At 33.7% G+C, this 25,083-nt stretch overlaps 2 protein-coding genes across 2 annotated transcripts in view; one reads left to right on the top strand and one right to left on the bottom strand.

The window, feature by feature from the left end:
* The window catches only part of LOC138179298 (UBA-like domain-containing protein 2), an 86,588-nt gene extending 75,078 nt beyond the window's left edge, over positions 1 to 11,510 (top strand). Inside the window, exons 3-4 of the mRNA XM_069111932.1 lie at positions 3,435 to 3,528; positions 9,674 to 11,510. Coding sequence (XP_068968033.1) covers positions 3,435 to 3,528; positions 9,674 to 9,822 — 243 coding nt within the window. The 3' untranslated portion in view covers positions 9,823 to 11,510. The remainder of the gene's footprint in view (positions 1 to 3,434; positions 3,529 to 9,673) is intronic.
* fab1 (1-phosphatidylinositol 3-phosphate 5-kinase fab1) lies at positions 10,784 to 20,299 on the bottom strand. Its single transcript, XM_069111918.1, has 14 exons — positions 20,033 to 20,299; positions 19,646 to 19,860; positions 19,370 to 19,559; positions 19,060 to 19,297; positions 18,758 to 18,964; positions 18,471 to 18,685; positions 18,063 to 18,405; positions 17,434 to 17,794; positions 17,093 to 17,363; positions 14,306 to 17,006; positions 13,659 to 14,209; positions 13,221 to 13,553; positions 12,975 to 13,136; positions 10,784 to 12,900 (listed from the first exon to the last, which is right to left on the bottom strand). Exons 1-14 carry the CDS (start codon positions 20,145 to 20,147, stop codon positions 12,704 to 12,706), a joined length of 6,099 nt encoding a protein of 2,032 aa, XP_068968019.1. The 5' UTR covers positions 20,148 to 20,299; the 3' UTR covers positions 10,784 to 12,703.
* Positions 20,300 to 25,083: the final 4,784 nt, after the last annotated feature.

Genomic DNA, 25,083 nt, shown 5'->3' with positions numbered 1-25,083 from the left:
ACACATGTTTATGTAGTTTACCATATACATCGATATGTGTTTATAATATTTTTCAAATATTCGTTATTACTTTCGTTTGCCACTCGTTATTACGTTATCTGTTTCAATATATGCTAATTGCTCCAGCAAAGCTAAAACCTAAGCAAAGAAAAAAAGGAAGACGTTGGAAAATTATTGACAATCTTGTCACGCATCTTCCTATTTATTTATGTAATCAGTCAGTGAACAGTGTAGGAACACGTGTGCATCTCATATTGTTGCGTTCTGTCCACCTGGTACACCGACATCACATTCAGGAGCCGAAGGTTCGATGACCTTAACAACCGACGAGTTCTCACTCGCAGAAAGCTACTTTTGTCGTTCTCTTTTCAACCGCCTACCATAGACGCATGTACCGCTTCGTTGCGGCTTACGTAAAACGTTCGTTCGATATTTTTAGCTTTATAGGAGAAACCGACATCTTGTTCCGTATTTCCAAAATACAAATAGGAAACAAGCGTAACTTCTCCATAATAAAACCTTTCCTTGCCAGCAAATAGTTACGTTACCCAAGCAAATTCGACGAATGAAATAGAAAATACGGTTCCGTAGCTATAAGACATCGCGTATATTAATTTTATAGACAGGCTCACGAAGGTATTCCGTGAAAGTAACCGAATATCCTCATATCCAAATACCCTGATATCCGAACGCTCTATTATTCGAACGTAACATTTCTCAGTAATGGATACCTTTTTCCGTGTCGCATATGTACATATTTTTGCGAATGTTCATGCATAGAGCGTACTCTTTCCTTCATTCGAACGAGCGAATTCGAATTGTGAGAATTTAGAATGAAATTAATAGCGTTCTATTCAAATATCGAGAGGAAATACGACGACGTCATTGGAAAACTGGAAACTAACGTTAGTGCGACGGAATTAACAGAAACGCGTGATGTTGAAAAATAGAAGCACGATATTGAAAATTATTTAGGGCGCGTAGATTTCCCGGACACTGGCAACTGTAGAAAAACCTTAAATATAACGACACGACGAAACGGTTTCATCACGATAAACGCGACAATAATGACGATTTTATGCGAACGCAGGGGACAGCAAACGAAAGTGGTGACGAAGAGGTGCCCTCTCATGCCGAAGCATTCGTGGCATTCAAAAAAGAGCTTCGATGGTTCGAAGTACAAAGTGAATGTAACTCTACCCAGTTTACCTACGTTAAAAGAATCATGTGACTTTCCAGCCACGGGGATACAGGACCCATAAATATTTCAAGAGTCTGTCAATTGATCTTGATCTGTATTCGAATCAATGAGATTTCGCATAGGAAAAGTGATTGTTCTATTATTCTAGCAGTTTCCCTTCCCTCTTAGATCGTACAAGGCAAGCTTTACTGTATATAATAATAATAATAATAATAATAATAATATTTATTACGTATAAGACTTCATGTCTATTACAATAATAGTCTACTTTTTGGCATAGTGAATTGGTTTCCTTAGTATAAATTTTCTTATCTTAGGTATAGTTATTCTATCTTTATACCATAGGCAGATATACTTTCTCGATGATCATACCCGTATTGTGTATCACATCTCCTCAGTTTAAATTGAGTTGAACAGAAAGTTCATTCCTTTTTTCGTAGCAAGATGGATCGAAGTTTAAACAATAACTATTAGCCTCGATTTAATTGATCCAACCTGATATCGTTGATTAATTAACAGACAACAACCGGTCAGAGTGTAAAACAAACATTTTTGGAAGTACTTGTTTCTTGTTGACCTGGCATAAGTTCAAACATGGCTCACTAACGCAATGCAATGCCACACGTGTCAATTGTCATACGATAAAAAAGTTGGTGCATCTTGGACAGCTAGTTGTACCCCATCTACCATATTCTTCCGATCTTACACGCTCAGGCTATCACTTATTCCGCTCGTTGCGAAACCACCTCAACAATGAGAACTTGTCTTCTTTGAAAGACTGGAAAAACGGAGTGGAACGTTTCTTTTTCTCGGAAGACCAAGCAATTCTACGCCGATGGAATAACGAAACTACCGCGAAGGTGGCGAAAAGTCATCGAAAGGAATGGCGCATACATCGATTGAAAACGATACACGTAAAGGGGAAGGCACGTCCTTCGATTTGACCGTAAAAACGAAACGAACTTTCCGTTCAAATTGATTGAAATTACCAGATATTTATATTATTTATACACAAGCATACAGAGTGGATTTTGCGCGTGAAAACAATGAAAAATAATTCATACGGACGTATAACCATGTTTAACCTTGTTTGCCAATTATTAGCCAGTTTTATGTCGAAATAATTCTCTATCGAGAGATAGAAGTGGTTGAACTAATTTCACCTATCTATTTACCGAGAGAACTCAATATTTGACGTTGAATTCCTTGTATTTGAATTCTGTAAACTTCTCTTTGCTATTTTTTTCTTTTTTTTTTTTTTTTATTCCCAAATGCTACAGGACACCTTATATATTTCGCACAGTAGATCGTCCATTATATTAATAAATCTTAAAATACCGATTCGACCATATTTAATACTTATTACATGTTTAAAAAAAACCATTAAAAGCCATAAACCATTAATAAACCATTTAAAATATAACGATACATAATCAGTTGATTTGCATAAAAAACGTAATAATATTTTTGTATCTCGTATCGAAAGCAAATAATTAACGAACAATAATTTCTATTTGCTATAAATGTTCTTTAAAGAGCGTAAATAAACTTCATGAATTTTTCCAGAAAAAATATGAATATATGTGTGTATTATACAATTGAGGTTAGCAACGAATATCCACAATGTTCACAATAAACGGTCCAACCTATAACAAGAATTAATTTGTTCAAGTAAAAACATGAAATCTTTGTATCTTGTGTGCAAAGTAAACGATTACGTAACTAGTAAAAGAATTTGATTTGTACGTTATACGTAAACACTTTCTAAAAAATGTAAATAAGCTTCATGAATTCTTCCAAAAAATATATCAACGTGTATAACGCGAAGAAAATGTTTACTTCGAAACATAAAGGAGATTGAATAAAACATCCTCAATCGAAAGGAGAGACAACCAGAAACATCTCTCGTAATAGTTTATAAATTGATATTCAACTCTTACGTAGTAGAATGCGAGAGTATATAGAACGCTATCCCTAATCGGCATGTAAAACCTGTATCCTCTTAGGCCTTGTAGCGAAACACGCGAAAGAGGTTGATTGTAGGTATCGATCTTTAAATGAAGAATCTATGTTTATGACCACGCAGACATGCGCCCTAGTCTCGACCTAAATAATCATGCACGCAACGTTCCAGGAACGTAAACAAACACATGCAGCTACCGTAATATAAGACGGCTGTATCGATGGCGTTATCGAAACACGTAATCATTACAAAAATACGTTTCTTTTGTAGATAACGCCATGCAACACCCCGGCCACACCACCAAATTTCCCTGACGCGCTTTTGGCGTTCTCCAAAATGTCCGCAGGCGACAAAACTCCATCAGGTGAGTTTTGCTTTACGTTATTTATTTACTTATATTTATTATGTATATATATTATTTATATTTATTTATATTAGTTATATTTACTTTACATTGGATATGGTGTCACCGAACTGTTGGTACAAGCTGAAAGGATGAAAAATCTATATTAAAAAATAAGTCGAAAATGTGGGGTGACACTGTTTCGTACGGAGCTTCATTTTCGAAAAAATCGAGTTTGAAAATCAAGTATGCTTGAATATGGCTAATACCAGACTAGACGGAAATAAATAATCAATAGCAGGACATTTTAGATGCGAAATTAAATCGAAAATATAGAATAAATTTTCCTCGTGAGACTCTTTGTTCCCGAGAAAAGTAAAAAGATCATAGACGTGTACTAAATCATAGACCAGTTCTTAACTAAGCATGTTAATATCCCTATTTTCTTGAAAATGAAGCCTTATAGGAAACAATTTCGTTGCATGTTTCTCACTTATTTTCGCATTTAGAACAACCTCCTACCGATTATTTATTTATATCCAGTCGATAATTAATTAATTAATTGTCAAGTGACAAACCTGACGCGCTTGCGATCATACGCTAGCCAGCACTAGACTTACTATTATACTTTGGACTACAGGAGAAAAGTATATAATGTTTCATTTGTACATAAAGCTTATGGCCTAATGACTTGTCCTGACATTATAGAGAAATTTAAACTTAATGTTCCATCGAAAAACTTACGTCATCCTGAGCTATTGCGAGTTGAACGTCATCGTACATTGTACGGTTATTTTAGCCGCCTCAACCTTATGATACTACATGCCAATAGTGCATATACATCCACTGATCTTTATTCTGCAACCATCTCGCTTACTTAAATTCCAACGATCTCCTATATCGCTACAGATCTTGTCTGTCTCCTTGTTTTTGTTCTTATTCTGGTAGTTGGCAATTCTTGACACTATGTTCTATTTAAAAATACTTAGCTATTTTTTCTTAATCGCACATTAGCCAGAACCGATCCTAGCTATTAAGTACATAATAACTATAATTATTAATTGATTACTCACTTACTCGTGCATCTTTCCTCTTTTGTATTGCTAATGAGTTTTCTTGTCACACACACACACACACACACACAAAACAAATGGAATGAAACAAAATAAATGTTGAAACTCGATTTTCTCGAGAATAAAATCTCGGACAAAAAATGTCACTCTACACTTTCGATTTGTTTCTTCATGTAAATTCGCTTTTTTTCGGCTTGTACCACCAATTCTGTAACAGCCTGTATATTTATTTTATATACAGGATATCTCAGCTAAATGAGATCGTCTATATATTTACGACTGCATAAAAAAACTTCTCAGGACAAAGTTAAGCTACCTCAAGGGGCATATGTAACGGTGGAAAGAATTTTTTCTCTAGTTTACTTCTTTAGGAGATTTTAATATATATATATATTTTTTTTTTACTTTCTTATATACATACTATGTACTTTTTTACACCAGTTGACATGATTTTTCATTCTCTGTACAAAAGTATCGAAAATGTATGTCGGGAAATGCACAGTTTAAAAGATATTTCGATTTTAATTCCGTTAAAATGTACTGTGTGAAAGACCAGGAAAACATAAACAGAAGAGTGTTCGCGTCTTTTCTTCTCTCTCATACGTCGAACTTTACAAAATTCAAGTTACGATATCTTTCGAAGTAAGCATTTTCAGACACGAGAACCTTTAATACTTTTGTATAGAGAATAAAAAATCACATCCGCCGCTGTAAAAAAAATATATAGAGATGTATATAAAAATATACCGCTACGTTTGAGATCTCGTGGAGAAATGACCTCGAGAAAAAATTATTTTAACCCATTACACGTGCTTCTTGAAACAATTTAATTTGGTTTTATTTATTTTATTTTCTGTTAATCTAACTTAGCCCGAGAAGCTTTTTCATACAATCGTAAATAAGACAGACATCTAGGTAATTCCATTTAACTGAGACAACCTATATTATTTATTTTTTCTTTCTTTTTTACGATGTATTTATACCTAATAAATGACTTTTTAATGTCGAAAAATTGTTTAGATATTTGTAATTTCCCGTTGTATGCGTCTTTTCAGTGATTTAATATTTTGTATAGTAATCTTTAGAAGTAAAATGACGTTATTAAATAGAATGCGGGTTTTTATGCAAATTCATAGTTTTATCAAGCTGATTAAAAAGATGAAACCTAAACAAAAATTTGTCCCACCTACTAAATATTGCAACGTGTGCTTTGCTTTGTATATCTGATGCATTTTTTCATATTACGCGCATTCTGTAAATTTTTCTTTAATAAGCTATTAAGATACAGTTGTATGCAGAAATTTTCAGTCAACTTTAAACTTTTCGCTTCACACCCCAAAAGTGATGTCGTACGAAATTTTAACTGATATTACGTAACAATATGTTGCATAACAATGTTTATTTGTCACGTTGCTTCCTTGTATTTCCCATGCTCCCTCTATCCAATTATTATTAGTTATAATTCGTTTTACTATTAATTTTACAATCAGAAGAATATGCCACTATAACAATGAGATAGACCTCTAATTTTAGCTGTCTGTTTATATTGCAAAACCGTGCAACATTTTAAACAGTTTCTCCGCAAACACAACACGAAAATGCATTGCCATTTTTCTCTGAATCACGTTTTATGTTTGTTATGTTATTTTCCTTCCGGCGCGAGAATAGTTTTCAACTGCATTGCGCATACTAATCAATTTATATGGATGGAAGGGTGCATTCCTATACTTTGTAAGTCTTGGACGTTATTTCGTAACTGCGCTCTTATGATCCTTCGTGTCTAGCTTAAAATTGCATAAATTATCACGCGATTACGATTTCCAAGAATTTTATTATCTATCGACCTTTTTTAGCTCTCTGTTTATGCAGAGAAATTTTTATACGATTAAGATACCAAACAATACGTTTTATTTAATTGATGTTGCATTAACGCAACATTTCATTTATCATTTTCTTCAACCAATTTATATCATTGAATTTTATTTCTTTCAAACGCTAAACAACATACACTTCGCTTATCATCCAGCCAATTTACGTTAGAGGAATCTTATTTTTCTAATTCCGTTTTACTGTTGCAAAAAAGGAATTCCAAATATTCCTCTCTTCCGATATCTTTCTCGTCGCTGTTTCTTTTCCTGTCCAGATTTTTTCATTCCATTGACTCATTCCTAAAGATTCATTCTGTAAAATTCGGAGCTGCTCGAACATCTACAGCAGCGTAATAAATTATTTTTCCTTTTTTCCAGATTACAGAAATTCTCTTCGCGTATTATCTGATTTATGTAGCGAGCTTCCACGCAAAGTATTTTACGCTGCGTTTACGTAACTTTTATGCGTTATTTCATTACTCGATCTTTAACGAGTTAAGGTAACATCTAAATATCTGTATATTAATTAGAAAATATTAAAATGTATATCAATGTATATGTTATATCTAATAATGCAACGTACAAAAATATATAATTAATATAATCCAAAGCATCTACAAACTTTGGAAGAGACGTTAACGTTGACACTGCTAATTCTGATTTAGCATGCTATTATGTAACAAGTTTAATACGCTTATGAAATGTGGCAATTTTCTACGAAGACAATTTATGTCCTACGGAATCTTAGATGGTATTAAGCGTAAGCACTTGAGACTTGTCAATGTTATGCAATTCTAAGAAGCATTTTATTCAGTTCTGTAAGAAATATATACCGTGGTGAGAGATAAAAGTATTAGTACAGTCGATTTATTGCAGAAATAGAAAAAGATGTTATTGACTTTATGGGAGCAATCGATGTGCACGTTATATTTTGCACCAATGTTTCATAGACGTTGCGGTCTACTTCTTCGTGAAAGAACATGTTATTGTATCTTACGTATCTACGGTCATTCGCAGTAATAAATACGCAGGAGCAAAAGTTAATCCATAAGCGTCACGTAGCATCGAGAAACGTCTTCGTTAAATTACGCTTTTATAAATTGAAATTAGAAACACAAATGGCGTGAATCACCGGGGGGTCACACCTTTTTCTTCACCATCAGGCGGCGTGATCTACCGGTGGTTTACGCCAGGTTCAACGTGTTAATTACAATACAGATATCAATTAACAGCATCGTATCTTGTCCCGACAAAATGTTACAATCGCGTGTGAATTTTATCTCATTATCTTTTTGTATTTTTGTACATTTTTCTACTTATTATTTCTTCGCGTTTTTCTATTTATTGCTTTCTTGTACATTTATCCCCCTTCATATTTTCATTTAAATTGTACGAATACCTTCCTTCCTCGCTGTACGTTTACTACAGCACATATTACTATTTACATAAAGTAATTTATTATAAAGTAATTGAGAAATTTGCAAATCTGTTACATAATCTGGATAACATAAATTAAACTTGTTTATTTCAGTCACGGAGATCGCATGCTTTTCGTGCTTCATTCTTTTCGTAAAAACAAAATATTATTATTTTCCATGACTCGATTATTTATTTCGAAGATAATTTGTTTAAGAGCTCGTAAAAATTATTCCATGCGCTATTAATTAACAACAGCAATTTATCAGGATGCGATAAATTATTGACTGTTTGAAAACAATTGATTCACGGAACTTCGCTGACTGAGGGTTTTCTTACTCCAAGTCCACTAAGTCCACAAATATCTTCATCGCCTTTCTTTAATCCATTAAGGGCCAAGTAGTAAAATAACGAACAAAAGTTGCCGAAACGCGTAACGTTATCGCAAGGTATAAAGAACGTAACTTACGTATTGTTTCAACTTCGTAAAAAAAAAAGAAAAAAATGGATACTTTACAGAAGCCCGCTATGCAAATCAGAAACATTAAAGAAATTTTAATTATTTTCCTCTAAATATTTCAATCTCTTCGAATTTCATATCATCGAGAAGCTTGACTAGAAGAAGAGACAATAGCGAAAAAATCTGAAGCAAATTGTTGGAATTTATGTCATAGAATAAATAAAGAGATGAAACCTTTGAACAGGTGCTTATAGGAATCGGAAGATTACAAAAAATGTAATAGACTTCAATCATGTAAATTGACCAAAAAAGAATGACAGATGATATATTGGATAGACGCAACGGTGATTCTTAATTGGCCAATGTTCTTTGAATATTTTCATTGCGCGTTCCAGACAGCGTTTAATGAGTCAAACTCTCCGTTATTTTTAACGCGAGACATTCTCATAAACAGTGAAGAAAAATTAGCGAGCTCCTAGAACAGCGATTTCCTAGGCATTCTATACCTTTTCTCGAAAGAATCACAGTGAGAAATACTCACGACACGTTACAAAAGAAAATACAGCGGAATGTGCTATAGCTAGAATGGACTAATTAGTTCTAGAATCTTGTTCGTTGTAGTAGTGCCATTTCGCTTTAGCATACGTAAAAATACATGTACATGTATATTGCACGTGTATATACACCGGTCCCTGGAAGTATTTAAACACTTATCACAGAAAACATATATGTCCATTGTATGTGCTATGCAAAATAGCACCTTCTTTTATATGCAAGTGCATATTTTTTTTTAATTTTATAGCATTGATTCATAATTTCATTAGCACTGTAATGAGACACGACTATCGTGATTATTATATTGATAGAATTTGAAACCAATCTGGAGATGCACAGTAGCTCATGAAAGTATTTAATTACTCACTACACAAAAATTGTATGTGTACACTAAATTGTGTTTATTATATACATAAAATTTTGTTGGCATTGTTATGAGATACGATTGTCATGATTATTATATTGATAGAATTTGAAACCAATCTGGAGATGCACAGTAGCTCATGAAAGTATTTAATCACTTACTACACAAGAATTGTATGTGTACACTAAATTGTGTTTATTATATACATAAAATTTTGTTGGCATTGTTATGAGATACGATTGTCATGATTATTGTATTGATAAAATTTGAAACCGATCTAGAGATATACAGTGGCTCGTGAAAGTATTTAATTACTCACCATAGAAAAATTTTATGTATATACATATGTGTTTATATATATACATGTACGTGTTGTATAGAGAAATGTGAGTTAAATTGGAAATGTAAATGGTAAATTCTTCGATTGCAGGAATGTCGCCGAGCCAAAATGGATTGCATCAGAACTCGATGCAGATGGGGATGGCGGCGCAACACCACGGAGGACGGTGTAGCGTGACCGGGAACACGCAACAGCAAACGCAAAGTCAACAATTGGGCCTAGGCGAGCCGCAGAGATAAAAGAGACTTGCGATTCGGCGGCCCGTGCGCAAGATCCCGAGGTCGCACGATGTGCACGTAAACGGTGTTTAAAAACAGGAGGCAATGGTTTATAAAAGATCGACTGACTCGCCAGTGTTACACGCTGCGTAACCACGAGAGCGATTTATTAGCCGAGATTCACGCGCTCGTATCTCCTCATCCCTAGAAGAAGGACGCATGATATTCCTGCAAAGAAAACAAACAAAAAATCTCGTGCGCAAAGAAAGAAAAACGCAGATTAATCATTTAGAACGTGCACGTCTCTAGAAGAAAACAAGATCTCCCTCTGTCTCTAATAGAAAGGAATCCTCATCTCTATCCTCATTGAATTGCACGATATACGTACGTGGATCTCTAGAGTAGCCGATGCGACCCTCGTTTATTCTTGTTATTCTTTGATATATACATATATATGGTGTACATCGAAACACAACACGTTGATCACGATCGAGCCTCTTCAGGACCTCTCGAAAAGAAACAAAAAAAAGCTCTTCTCTCCTTCCGTCGGATTATTCTGGTGATACGAGTAAGAAAGGGGGGAAGGGGGAAGAAAGAAGGGAAAAAGAAAACACACGGAGAAGAAGGAAGAACACGAGAACGGAAGTTGCAAAGACTATTTTTTATTTTTTTCTTTCTCATTTCCTTTTCAAACGTGCTGCTGGGACGGTAGTTCCTATGGTTATGAAAGACAGCGATACTCTCCTTAGCGTTTATGAAATTAGTATGCGTCCAGAATGCCGCTTGATGTAAATGAGTAGCGAGAAGCCTCCTCCACCGTCCCGAGTATCTTCCTTGTTGTTTCTCGATCTACAGACTCGCGGCTAGATAGGAAACATTTGCGGTTCGTGGGCCGCGGAAGTCAATGAGAAATCGAATACCACTTCCACACCATAGTACAAAAAATTGCCGGCACTGGATAGCGCTTAGCGATGAATGTTAGTTTATGTTTATTTTATTTCCTTTTCTTTCTCCTTTTTTTCTCTTTCTTTGGTAGTCGAACAAGATACATCGTGAATGTAATTCGATTCCGGTTGACTATGAGTTGAAAAAAGGTTATTGTACTCGTATTTCTTGTCGTCTGTTTTGTTCTTGACGACGATTGAATTTAATACAGAGACTTTTATGTAAAATCCGATCATTGTCGGCATTGTTTTATAATGATAGTAATAATATAAAATGTCTAACGAAAGGTTGAAAAAGAAAAAAAAAGAATTGTTCATGCTCAACGCGACAAGAGCAATGAATAGAAACACGAGGCTAATATTATAATGAATGCGAAATTACGACGAATTATTATGTAAAAAATTGTAAAAAGAAATTTACTGATTATGTAATGTCCACTAAGTATTTATGTAAAGTTACTCGAAGAATTATATATGTATACATTTCTTAGAACATCGTTTACACGAGAATATCACTTGCTCAGATAGTATATCCAGTGTAGGTCATTTTTGTTCTACGAGGAAAAAGGCAGTGGAGCCATATTAGCTGAGCTGTTTCATCGTCAATTGAATTTATAAATAGGAATACAAATAGGAATTTCGTACTACTTCACATGTGAAATGATTTGATCCTAGAATTCGTGTTATTCGCAGAAATTCTTGTACAACAGCTTATTGTAATTTACCTAACCAGTATATAATAAAACTGTTTTCCATTTCAGTCAATCATTCTTACATAGATATCGGTAACGTATATCTAAAGTTTAGTTTCATTTTCGCTCCGAACAATCTTTTTCTCACAATAGTTTACTTAATCGCGCGATGCATCTACTATCGATTCGTATTTAGTTTCAAACAAATGAAAGACATTTTATTATCCCTCTCTGAATAAACGTATAGAATGTTGAAATACATCAACCAGTTGCAGATTTCTTACTTACAGTAATTAATAAAGTTATAGTCTCGAAAGATACAAGGGACATTATGATCAGTATAATCTAATTTTTAAAGATGGAATAGTTCAAGTATTCGAGTTTCGCTGCAGCTTCATCATTATGCATTCATTTATGTAAATATGGTAGAAATGATGTTATGCGAAAATTGAGTATGAGATGTTTTTCTGTAAGGTATACGCTTTAATGTCTTTTTTTTTGTGTTTGTAACGTGTAGATCAGTGTCGTATAATGTATTATAGTTTATACGTTATTATATTTTTCTTTTGTGACCTGATCATAAGATATATTACGGTATATTAAAATTGTGTATTGGTATGACAAGATATTTTTTTATAAAAATTTTGTTCATTTTAAATACATAGAAATTTTGAAACACTGATCTAAACTATTATGAAAATATTATTATGTTATGAAACTCTTATTATTACTAAAATTATTATTATTGTTTATTTGACTATCAATGATAATAAATAATGTTTATGTACATAATTTTGAAAATTGATCTAAATAAAACATTAATAATGGTGCTTTCATAGACTTTTATATAATTTTACGTAATTCTCATTCACGCCCTTTGTGCTTCGAACTTGGAAAGACAATTCGCTTGGAAATTTCAATATTAACGTATTATGTACATGTAATACAATGACCAATATATTAATAAATCCAAATACAAGCGACATAATTTAAATGTTACATCACTATATAAATTATGAGATTAAAACTGTACAATGAGACTTTCCGTTATAATAATGGTAACATATTTTTATCACTTTTCCATTATAAAATATCGCAATGTCGACTAGTAAAAACAAAATTCTATAAATTATTAATATCCAATTACGTATCTTTATATGCAACACTGTTCGTTACATTTATGTCAGCTGCATAGAAAATATATATACAATATGTTTAATATACAGTATTTGTGAAAAATTGGAAATTTCACTATGTGAAAGTTTATCATGTTTCTACTCCTCTACCTAAACCAGACCACCTGTCCGGTACAGGTAAGAAATATCGGTGCATAGCGGCTATGAAACGAGCTCGATATTCTTCTGGTGATATTATTGTTGGCAATTTTCCCTGGCCACCTAGTATGCCCGTTTTCTTCACCATTGTTTCTAACTTCTTGTCCCAAGTAAACGTTCGTATATAATCTGTAATTATAATAATAGTTCCAAGATATCTAATTGTATCTAGAAATATTACATTTATAATTCTCTAAACTTACCTATTATACCTAGGACGAGTTCATCTGAATTTGGTTCTAAACCTACTAATAGTGAATAATCCATCACAGAATTATCAGCCAGGAATTTTGTGTCTTGTTCAATAGCTCTATTTAAAACCGCTTTGGAATGTGATCTAATATAGAGCGGCGAATCGCAGCTCACTAGAAATATATCCTATATGTATTTGACTGAGAAATTTTTATACATATATCTATATAAAATAATATTAATACAACACCACTTACTATTCAATAAATTTTCATCGAGCAATACAAGTTCTCCTTCGTGACACGTATCATCAGGATTTACAAGACGATTTCTCACTGATCCCTTCAAATCAAATTTGTCTGTTATCGTTCTCTTGTAAAATAAGTTCTCCATCACTAATACACTAGTTCGAAGTGCTGCATTTGTTGTATTGTTTTTAAAAGATACTCTGTAAACGCCGACTATCTTTCCTAACAATGTCGGCTGCTTAGTCTGTTGACATTTTTCCATATAGGAAAAGTAATTTGGTGCAAAATCAAGAAATATTTGCATTTCTAGTCTAGACATCTCTTTTATAATAAACCTATCGTCTGTAACAAATTATGTATCGATCAAGAAAATTAATACATAGAGAAGTTTATTTCGTACTTTATTACGTAACGTAAACATATACGTATATTCATATAATATTATACCTCGACTTTTGCAGAAACTACTTCCGCTTTTTCCACCTCTTGCAGCCCATTGTACACTTCGACATAAACTTCTTGTAAAACCATCCTCTCCACACGGTAAAACATTTTCTCTAAAAGCAGCAAATTGTGCAGCGAAATATATTCTACAATAGAAATTTGTCGTTGCGTCGTTAAATTGAACTTCGATGTAATTTTGTTGTTTTGTTGTTTTCTTGTCCTCATCTGTGTCTGTTGTCGTTGATGGATTTTGTATGCTAGAATCCGTATTTGAAATAGTTTTATCAGAGTCTAAGGGACTTGCAGGATTTGGGCTATTTCCTCGGAAAAATGACAAAACAGATGGCCGCTTAAATTCTCCAGATTGGATCACATCAGGAAGATTCTCTTTATTTTCGGGGAATTTACGCTTATTCAAGGGACTGGGATTTAAATCAGGTCCTTTCGTCGTACGCATTAATTCCTGAAGTACATGTTTATAGTCATGTGAATCTAGTGCATATGCGATTATAGATGAAGGCTCTGATTCATATACCACTATAGGTACAACTGATCTGTAAAACAAAGATATTTTAGAATATTAACTAATTATGTATAATTATTTTCTAACATACTGAATATGTAGAAATGTTTTAATATAATCAACAAACCCAAGAGGAAGTAAATGATGTTCTAAAGTTCCTAAAGGATTTACTATCGGCTGAGTAACAGGAACGGAAGGTAATAGTTGTGATAGAATAGTCTTTTTCTTTTTCTTTTTATCTGGCATGTCATCAAAAGTAATAGGCAGAACATCAGAATGTGATCTTTGATGCATTTTTGGAGATTCTTGAATGATAACAATGTCTTCAGGATTATTATTTTCTAAGACTTCGTTGTCTGAATTTTCTAAACCTTCCATTCCTTGTAAGTCATTTTGTGCAGCAGCAATGGCATCAACAGCATTATAGTCCGCTGACATAGGACTTAAATCTTCTAACTGCGATTCTGATGCAGTATCTTCTGTTATATATCCATCTGTATCAATTATACTATTACTTCCAGTCGTCAACGATCGTTCAGTAAATCGTCTTGGTCTTTCATCCTTCTTTTTAACAGACATTTCCAAGATATTTGCATTCCAAGTAAATACAACTTCTGATATTATTCGTTTGAGGATTACTATTCCATCTTCGATTCTAAACATTAGAGCTTGAACTTGCTTTTCAGATACTTTTCCTTCAAGTTTTTTGTTCTCTAAAGTGGGGGAGGTCAATTTCAATTGAATTTCTTCAATTTTATTTTTGAAATACTGTTGATCCTTAGATAGCTGCTGTTTAACATTTAAAATCTCTATATCAGTTTGTAAAGTTGTCAATTTTTCTCGTATACAAGAAAAAACTTCGTCTCCTTTCAATGCTATACTTTTCATCTCTTCTATCACATCTGCGTGTTGTTTTGGATCATACATAATATTTATCACCGGAGGTGGAAGTGAAATCTCCCATTGCGATATTTTTGTGTATTTAAACACAGCTAACATATTTTTCTTTGTGAAATATTGATAATGATCATGATGAAGTGAGTGTTGACAAGTATCTGTTCCGCGTCTAGTGTACGCGCTTCCATGAAACCGTAGTTCCAAATACTTTGCAAAAGATAAAGACCAAGTATCATCCGACATTGGAACTACTGGTGAAACGCTTTTACATTTCATACATTTGCTCCACATTAAAATTTGATTTGCATTCTCTTGAGAAAATGGATCGGTGCTCATTTCACTTAAACTAATATATATACATCCACCGTCGTGTGCAAATCGTCGGATATGATGAGCGATTTGTGCTCGACATGCTTGAGCAGGACATTTATATTCAGATGTTAAACAATAACGTTCCAAGAAACGTCCAAGCGCAATATCATTTCTTCCATATAAATCCATATTAACTACCCAAGGATTTACGCAAAATGCTGGTGTATCACTATTACCAGTATGTGAGAAACTACAAAATAACACAGATAAACGTTGATGACTAGCAGGATCTAAACAATCGGGCCACATAGGAGGTTGTTCAGTTACTTCTGATTGTATCAGAATTTGTTTATCCGATAAAACATTATTCGTTGGATATAAGCGACTACCACATGCTCTAAAATTGGCTAGTAAAGCTTGTACCTTTCGGCTATCCACATCTGTAGTTAATCTCGCTTGAACAAATGGATGTTGTGGTTTTAATTTTAAATTCATTAATGGATTTTCAGTTACAGACTGTTCTGTAAATACATTACCCGTTTTAATTTCTTTTACTTTATCCATAAATTGTACAGAATAAAAGATTTCTCTCGGGAAAAAACTTCGCAATATGCAATTTCTTCCTGTCTCAGTTTCTAAATAAGGAACAGAAAATTTTAAATAAGGCGATACGCTTAATATAGTGCCTTCTAATGCTTTCTTAAATTTATTTAATAATGGTAAATCGGCAACACTCAAATGTTGTCCATTTGGACTAGTTTGACTAAAGACATCTTCTTCATCTTCATTTAAGTATTGATGAAGAGGATCACTACGATCGCTAATAGATTCACCATAAATACGTTTTTCTTCTGAGGCAACTTTATCTTTTATTTTTGATTTTTCAACTTCTTCTTTAATATTTTTATTCACTTTTATCGTAGTCTTTCCACCAAATAATTCCACTGTACTATTTGTATCTTGCTTGCCATCTATATCAAGATTGGAACTATTATTTAAATTATCATTATTTGTTTTACTTGTTAGGCAATTCCCTGCAGCTTTTTCGTCAATTACAGAAGATTTTGTTTTGGGCTTAAATAATTTTAAAGTATCATAAGGATCAATATCTTCAGATAATATAGAAGATATTTGTTTAATGGAGTTTGAACACAACATATTCTCAGTCTGATATGAAACTATGTCTTTTATTGGTGTACCTTCATTTAATGAAAGTTCTATTTCTAGACATAGTTTATCACTTGATACACTTCCAGAATCTTCTTGAACTTCTGATACCTTTAAAATTTCCTGATTCTCTGTATATTCTTTGCAATGACCCAATAACAAATCATTTTCTTCACTAACTTTAGCATGTAATATTTTATTAGTTTCTTGAAAGTCTTTAAAATCTTTGCACGTTTCATCCAAAAATGGATTATCTTTAGGCGATGGTGGTCTTGCAAATTCATCCATAAGAAATGACTTTTCGAGACGCCAAGAATAAGCAGCAAAGATCATCATTGAAGTCACATTCTTTACTTTTTTTAATTCTGTTTGAGAACCACCTCGTAACAAGATTGTAGCTCCTAAATGTGGATTTGCACATCCCTCAAAGTACATTAACGTTTTAATACCATCTAAAAGAAAGGAAACAAGATATTAAGGTTTAGTTTACTAAAGAAAAATTTAATAGAGAGAAAAATTGTAATGTTTTATTACTCACTTTTATCATTTGAAAAGTTTCGCAAATAAAATTTTTTACATGTACCAAGCATATACCTTGCACTTATGTGTGCATCAATAGTATTCACGATATTAGCACCTGTACACCGTGCAATCCTTTCAAGAACACTGAGTTTTACATTCAAAACAAGTGTTACTCCACATTCTCTGAGTCTATCTTGTGCTAATCTTGAAACAGAACGATGTACTAGTACAACATCTGGTCCAAGTGCGGTAATCCTAGCAACTGTGTGACCCAAATATTCGTTTTCCTACAAAACAATGTTTTTCTGATATATTTATGATGTGAAAATAATAGTATTATTAAATTTTTCTTCATACTTGTAACATCACAGGTTCTAAACTTAATAATTTTCCTTCTACGCGTTGATACATGAGTCCACACTGAAGTAATAAAATTTTTGGATGAGCTATCATTGCGTTCATTCCTCTGTGTGCAACATTTTTCGTACAAACTACACCAGACACAATTTCACAATCATCTCTACTTCCGCCAGGACATTTTTTTATTTGTACATATTGTCGAATATCTAAATCATCCACATTATGATTTAAATCTGGTCTAACAAAATCAATAATTTGGTGGGCGATGGGGAGTATTACTTCTGACCAACTTTGTGATAAACCTTCTTTATTAAGAAGTTGCTTAATTAGTGAATCTTCATGTTGCTTGTACGCAGATCTATAATTAAGTATATTTAAATATAAATGTTATTATCATTGTTAATATACAGGATGGTTGGTAACTGGTGGTACAAGCGGAAAGGGGGTGATCCTACGCGAAAAAAGAAGTCGAAAATATAAAATAAAAAATATAAAAAAAATTTTTTTTTTTAATTTTTCCATCGAGACGTTATAACGAGACGTGATAAAGTGCACGCGTACTGAGCGAAAATTCAAAGTCCGCTTGTACCACCAGTTACCAACCATCCTGTATATTTGATACTCACGTTAGACATTCATACGCATGTAGTTCTCCAAATACGGTTCGCAAATTTGTTGGTTTATGCCAACCGTTCTTTTCTTTAAATTCTTGTACTTGTAGTGTATCATTTAAAAGATCATCAGCAATCTTAAAATTACATTTATGCGATTTTACTGTGACTTCCTTCTGTTCAATTATACCATCACTACTATCTACAGAAATTGTAGTTAAGTCTTCCGATGTAGGTCTTTTTAATGTAACAGTAGATGCTTCTAAGTTTAAATCTAAGTAAAAACTTGAACTAGATGATGGTAAACGTCCAGTTGTTTGTTGTACTGAATTCGAAGGTTTTGTTTCACTTTCTGAATCTAAAATTTACATATATTAACAATTTTATATGTACAAAATAGTTTATATAAATATTTCATATTACCAGTTGTTGAATCATGTTGTGGGATAGTTTTTACCCATGCTGGTTCTTGAGCATCACAGGTATTTTGAGTCTCAATTAACAAATCCATGCTTTGCATATTCGATAATTTGACTGGCTTAAATATAGTTGCTGTATCACTAAATATATTATCAGCAACTACTGGTTCTATGAAACCAGCTTCCAGCAATGCCTGGCCTATAGCAGTGGCTTGCACTCTATAAAATATTACTTTTCAGTAATCGTTGTTCTTTTTATTATACTTTCTCTTAAATTTGTTTTAGCTTTACCGAGTAGCTGCTTTATTTTGTGCTATCATCCAATTTACTAATTCATTGGCCAGAAAGCAATTATGATAACTTTTTAGTCTAACTCTATGTGTTTGTAAGATAATTGCTTGACTGGATCTAAATAATTCTTCATAAATCATTCTCAAAGAAGCTGAATTTTGTAAGACAATAGAACGTTCCTGTGATGTTAAGTAACTAGTTGTTGGCCTGAAAATCATATTTCACAAATCTTAAATCATATCAAATTATAACATTTAGCTAGATACACTAGAGACATTAGCTAAAGACAGCTAAAAATATACCGTCCAATAGCATATTTTTCTTCCATATATCCTACACTTGGTTTCCTATAGATTGAACTTTCATCTTCTACTGATTCATTTGAACATTTCTGTGTGACAGGTGGTGAATTATTTCCATATTTAACTTGCAGGTCTTCTTGCAATGCCTTTAAATCTGCTGATAGATCGCTTCTCATGTCTGATGATTGTAAATAAGATAAAACTACTTTGCAACAATATGTACATACTCTGAGATCACCTATTACAAAAAGATTATTATTATCAAGTGCAAATAAATACAATAAAAAATAACCATTTATCATTTATATACCGGTGCATCCCATAACTTTTCCAGGAATCTGATCAGAGCAACATTTCGAACAGAATATTTGTCCACAAACACGGCAATGATGTCTTCTGCGAAAAGTTGTAAATCGTTCACCACATTCATAACACTGCTTGCTTACACTATCTGGCATCCAATAGCTTCTTAGCTGAGAATCTTTGTACGAGCGTAAATTCTATATTAAGTTAACAACATTAATATCATTAGTAATTCAAATAATTTATACTGCTTAATATTCTTAAGGCAGGTTTCATTACTTACACTACTTTTCAAAGCTACAATATTACTAATACGTTTTAATACATTTGGTAAACTTCTTCCTTCACGAGTATCTAATGGAAAGTTCATCATACTTGAACTGTCATCTTCAGGTGATTTTTCAGTACTCTCTGACTGTTTCCAAGATTCAGAATCAGATGAGCTTTGTTCTTCATTGGTAGTAGAAGAGATTGTAGAATCATCAACATTTTGTGAACCTAAGAATTAAGCATGTTTAAAGAGTTAAGCACGTATATTAATTGTTAATTTAAATATTCATTCTTTAGCTCGTATTTATAGATACTAAAATGTAAGCCACAAGTAAATTAAGTTATTCCAAGTTGTGATACTGAAGAAAATATATTGTAATACAATAATTAAATATCTTACCTTTAGTGAAGTTAAAAAATTTGGAAAATAGAGAAGCTACAACAGGTTGGCTTTCTTCAGGACTTAACGGAGCGAACTCCGTAAGTTTAGACGGTGAGTTCATATTTTTGTTCATTTTGTTCAATGCTATCTTCCAATATACATTTTTAGGATGAACTCTTCACTAGACACTGTCTTCGTATCTACGTCAATCAACGTATGCGAATAAAAGATTTTGACAGAAATGTCAGATGTTTGCGTACCTAAATCATAATACACTTACGCTTGCTACAGATGGCACTGTACACAATGTGCAAAAATTAAAAATATAGCATTACTTCATCTACATATAGGCTTGACATTTAACGTATCAACTTTATTAAAATTTGTTTATAATTCGTCATATTTTTGAGAAAATAATTAGAAAAGTAGAACGGTAGAAAATTATTTTAATTACCAAGTATTGTAAAAAGCACTATACTTTGGATATTTTATATATTTTTTCATATTATGTGCATTCTGTGCAATTTTACACTTTCGAATTTCTTATAAATGCATAAAAATACACGGACTATTTATGATTTAACCTAAAACATAAAATTATTAAAATTTCTTATGAACAAAGTATTTGAGTTTGATGTATTTTATTTAAAAATTTGTATAAGTACCATTTTATACAAATTATACTTGATGCATAAGTTCAAATTAATTTGTATGTAATTTATTAACATGTATTAAATAATTGATTTTTTTAAGCAATATATTATTTATATAAAAGTAAAGCTGCTAAGTATATCATATGTGCATTCGATATAACATCATTATCTATCCATTATAGTACGATAACATACTTCTATTATATTGTTAGTATGTAAGTGTATAAAATACACGTTTTTTAAATTGATATATACATTGTCTGAATTGCATCGCAATTTTGTTTATTTTTTGCAATTATTCTAATTTTTATGCAAAACTTATAAGAAATTTACACAATATTTTATTATACATACGAAAGATACAAATAAAGATACGATAATAAAAAAAAAATAGAGAAATAAAATTTAATATTTAACTTGAAGTTAGGGAAACATTAAGTAAATATCTTTGACTGTCTCGTACATGAACTATCATGAATATAATAACATGAGGTGGAAAACGTGTAGGGTGTTATTAAAGTAATCGGTACTTTAACTTCATCAGTGTTTATTTCGATGACTAGTGTACATCGTTTTAGATCGGACTACGTAACGTTGAGCTCACGTGATGTCGATACTGATCAGGTACTGACTCGATACTCACTCTCGAACTTCTCCTCGTTTCCCTTCATATATGCCGAGGTCCTCGGAAGAGAAAGTTTTCTTCCGAAGTGGGGATGGAAAAACTCGTAGACGGTAAAACAATAAATTTTCCTCGCAGACTCACGCGCTTTTTACTAAGTCCAGAGTTTATTATTTTCGACGTCCTGGCCTCGGACATTTCGCAGGTCATGCGGCCATGGACTGCTACGTCAGTAGTAACGTTTCTTTTTTCTTGTTTTACGGTTGTTTTCTTGTTTTATGGTTGTCGCAAATAGATTTTACATGCTAAGCTTATTCTATTGACTTATCTATAACCTGCCTGGAATCGCTCAAGAAAGCGAACTTTCCTGCCTGCGCGCGTGATGTAACTATTTTTTGAATTTTCTTTGCTCCGAACTGCCCACCCATAGATTTTCGTGAGGTTGTTGGTGCTCGATGTCGTCGGGTACTACAAAAGCGGGTTTTCGTCGGTCTATGGAAACTGTTGTATTTCTGTTGTTGATTTCTATTGTAAAATTTTTATCTCCGCGTTGTATCACCTTATATGGCCCGTCGTAAGGTGGTTGTAAGGGGTTTCTGACGGCGTCGTTACGCAAGAATACATATGGCGATGACGCGAGTTCGCCGAAGATGAAAATTTTCTTCGTGCCATATCGTACGATCAGTTGTAGTTTGATCTTTTTGATCTGTTCTTTTACTCGGTTGGCGTATTCTAAGTTCACTTGCTGAGTCGCGGCTAAAAAGAACTCTGCCGGTAATCATATTCCGGTGCCATAAACCATTTCGGCAGCCGTTGCGTTCAGGTCCTCCTTGATGACAATTCGAATACCCAACAAAACGATTGGCGAAATCTTTACCCAGTTGCTCGTATCATAACATTTGATTACTGCTTTCAGTTGTCGATGCAATCGCTCTACTATCACGTTGGACGCCGCATGATAGGCCGCCGTGCGCAAATGCTTGATGCAACCGGCATAATTCTTCGAATAGTTTTGATTCGAATTGGCGTCCTTGGTCGGATGTTATTCTCAAGGGTACGCCGAAACGAGCTATCTACGTAGAAAGGAGGGCTGAAGCAACGGTTGATGCTTCGGTTACTGATATCGGTTACTGATATCGGTTATGGGGATTGATTCGGGCCAATGCGAGAAACGGTCGATACACGTTAGACAATATCGGTATCCTATCGGAATATTGCATCACGATAATGTCTATGTGTATGTGTTGGAATCGGCCTGCTAATGCTCCGAATGTTCCGACTGGTATGGATACGTGCCTGCTGACTTTAAATCACTGACGTGGAATATGTCACGTAAAATAACAAAAAAAAAAAATAAAAAAAGAAATTTGAGGTGAAAAATAAAAAAAGAAACTTCATTTTTCTAACAACAATCCACTTTACAATCCACTTCCAAACTCTAGGCGTGACTTTCCAAGACTGAAGCTCTTACAATTTGACTTTCGATCGGATCCGATTACTTTCTTTTGTCATCCCTCAACATCCCCACCGTCCATGCATTTGCTAGGCGTTCGCGACCGATGCCACGTGCTGTTTCTTCTAGAACCTTCGGTGGAAGGACCGTTGGGATGTTGATGATTCATTAGGCACTTCAGCGATATACATTGTTGCTGAGTGCCGCCACATCTTTATCTCCATCGTCAGTCCATCGGATTTGAAGTATGCCGGTCGTGACAAATACATTGTCGTGCCCAGTTTTGACAGTCCTTGTTTATCGATGGCCAAACAAAACGCGTCGTCACCAAGTTTTGCGGAGCGCATATCCCAGGATGGGAAAGTCCATGTAGCGAATTAACACTTAGCCAACCACGCGTGTCACAGCGAACTATAAGTTTCCACCGCGCATTTCTCCAAGTATCGAGAAAATACAAAGAAGTTTAAAAATTATTTAAGTGGTTAATTATATTTTGCGATAATGATTTTATTTAACGATTTCACATATTTTTTATACAAAACATCAAATTAAAAGTATATATTAAAAGTATAGAAAAATACAGGTAACACGACTTTACCGTGAAATTAAAAATTCATAATGCATTTTTTTTCATTTTCGCAATTAATTGGGAACAATTCCAGGTAAACAATAATTAATAATAACAACAACAAGAAAGAAAATGCGTTGCTAAAATCAAAAAGGGAGATCTCCCCGTTCGGTTACGCAGCGATGTTCTTCACAGAGAGATCTCCCCGTACGGTTGGCTACACTGCGCCGCAAGGATTTCGGTACATACGGTCGTACGATGCCAACTGATACATCGCAATATATTTCTATGTCGTGATCAGGAAAACGTATTTTTTCAACACTAAACCTACCAGCGCTAGTCAAATTGACCGTTTTCAAACTTCTACAAATTTAATCATATTTACACGTTATCATTGTTATTTGATGTGGGTTTGGGGTTGATGATTAATCGATTCGCACAGATTCGATTTTCTCCAACATATTTCTCCGCCTCGTACAACACGTCTTAACACACAGAATACACTTGGTCAATTAACACGTGGTCGACTTCTAAGACAAAAGAGCGTCGTTAGAAGTCGTACCAACATAGCTTGTAGTAACTAGAAAATCATACCAATCTAGATTTTCTCAACAATCATATCGCTTCATAATTTCTGACTTTTCCTAAAACATGCATACAATATATTTTTCGGTATTTTCTAGTTTGCTTTTTTCTTTTCTAAGAAAAAATTGTATTCTGTCCTGCCTACCGTGGGTAGTCAATTTGACCAGCCGATAAAATATTTTAGTTACTCTTAAAATAAATGCAATCAGTACAAAGAAAAGGCTATCTGAAGGTCAGATGACAAACAAAATCAGTAATAACAAATAGTAACACTTGTTAGGCCTGTAATCTTTTCATAGACTATAATCCATCTCGATCAAGATGACCACCAGATGTCAAAACATCAACTCAGGCCCATAATAATCCTAAGGAATCGCCATTGAACTTAGCATTTTTTACGGTCAATTGTTACAAACATTTTAAAAGCCGAGAAGTTTCTTAGGGTTATTGCTCATTCCGATAAAACACGAGAAAAGCGGGTTTTTCCCGTGTTCGACGATTAATTCCACCCTCGAGGAATTGTTGGTAGAGAACGGCCAGCACTCATCAATATTTTCTTATAAATATCACCGTCACAGACCATATTCTTACTTGCTATCGTCATTTCGACCAGAATACATCTCAGTTTGTTAATCAATCAGTCGATATCTAAACTTGTTATCACTAAACTCAGACAGAAAGCATCTCAAAGTGTTTTGTGTACAGTTGTTATAAAACAAAAAGTAAAGCATATATACTTCGGTAATAATTTTGTATTCCGTACATGCTATTATTCTGTGATAAATATTTACCCTAAAAATGTCGACTTTCCAAAAAAAAAAAATTATTAAAAAAATAACGAACATAGAAGAAGACTGTTCAGTGTGCGATGAACCAGAAATTTCAGCAACTGAAAACAGCATAGAAACACATGAAAAGCTATTTACAACGGAATCAGAGTTGAATATTATAAATAAGCGTTCACGTCCAGAGCAAAAAGGAAAGAAATTATTATTGACAGCAGAGAGTGAGACTTTTTTTTTTTTTATTAACGTAGAGGAAATCCGCACGGACACCAGGTCGCTTCTGGGGAAAAGCGGCGTGGTAGTGCCGGACTCTAACCGACTAAAACCTCCACGATGACCGTCCCGGCTGCGATCGAGAGGGGCCCGGGAACCGGTGTAAGCGATAGACCCCCCCCCCCTGCGC

This window comes from Bombus flavifrons, chromosome 4, assembly GCF_040668555.2.
Source record: "Bombus flavifrons isolate JBK064 chromosome 4, iyBomFlav1_principal, whole genome shotgun sequence".
Taxonomy (NCBI): domain Eukaryota; kingdom Metazoa; phylum Arthropoda; class Insecta; order Hymenoptera; family Apidae; genus Bombus; species Bombus flavifrons.
The sequence above is the reverse complement of the archived record's forward strand: the minus strand, read 5'-3'. Positions and strand labels throughout refer to the sequence as shown.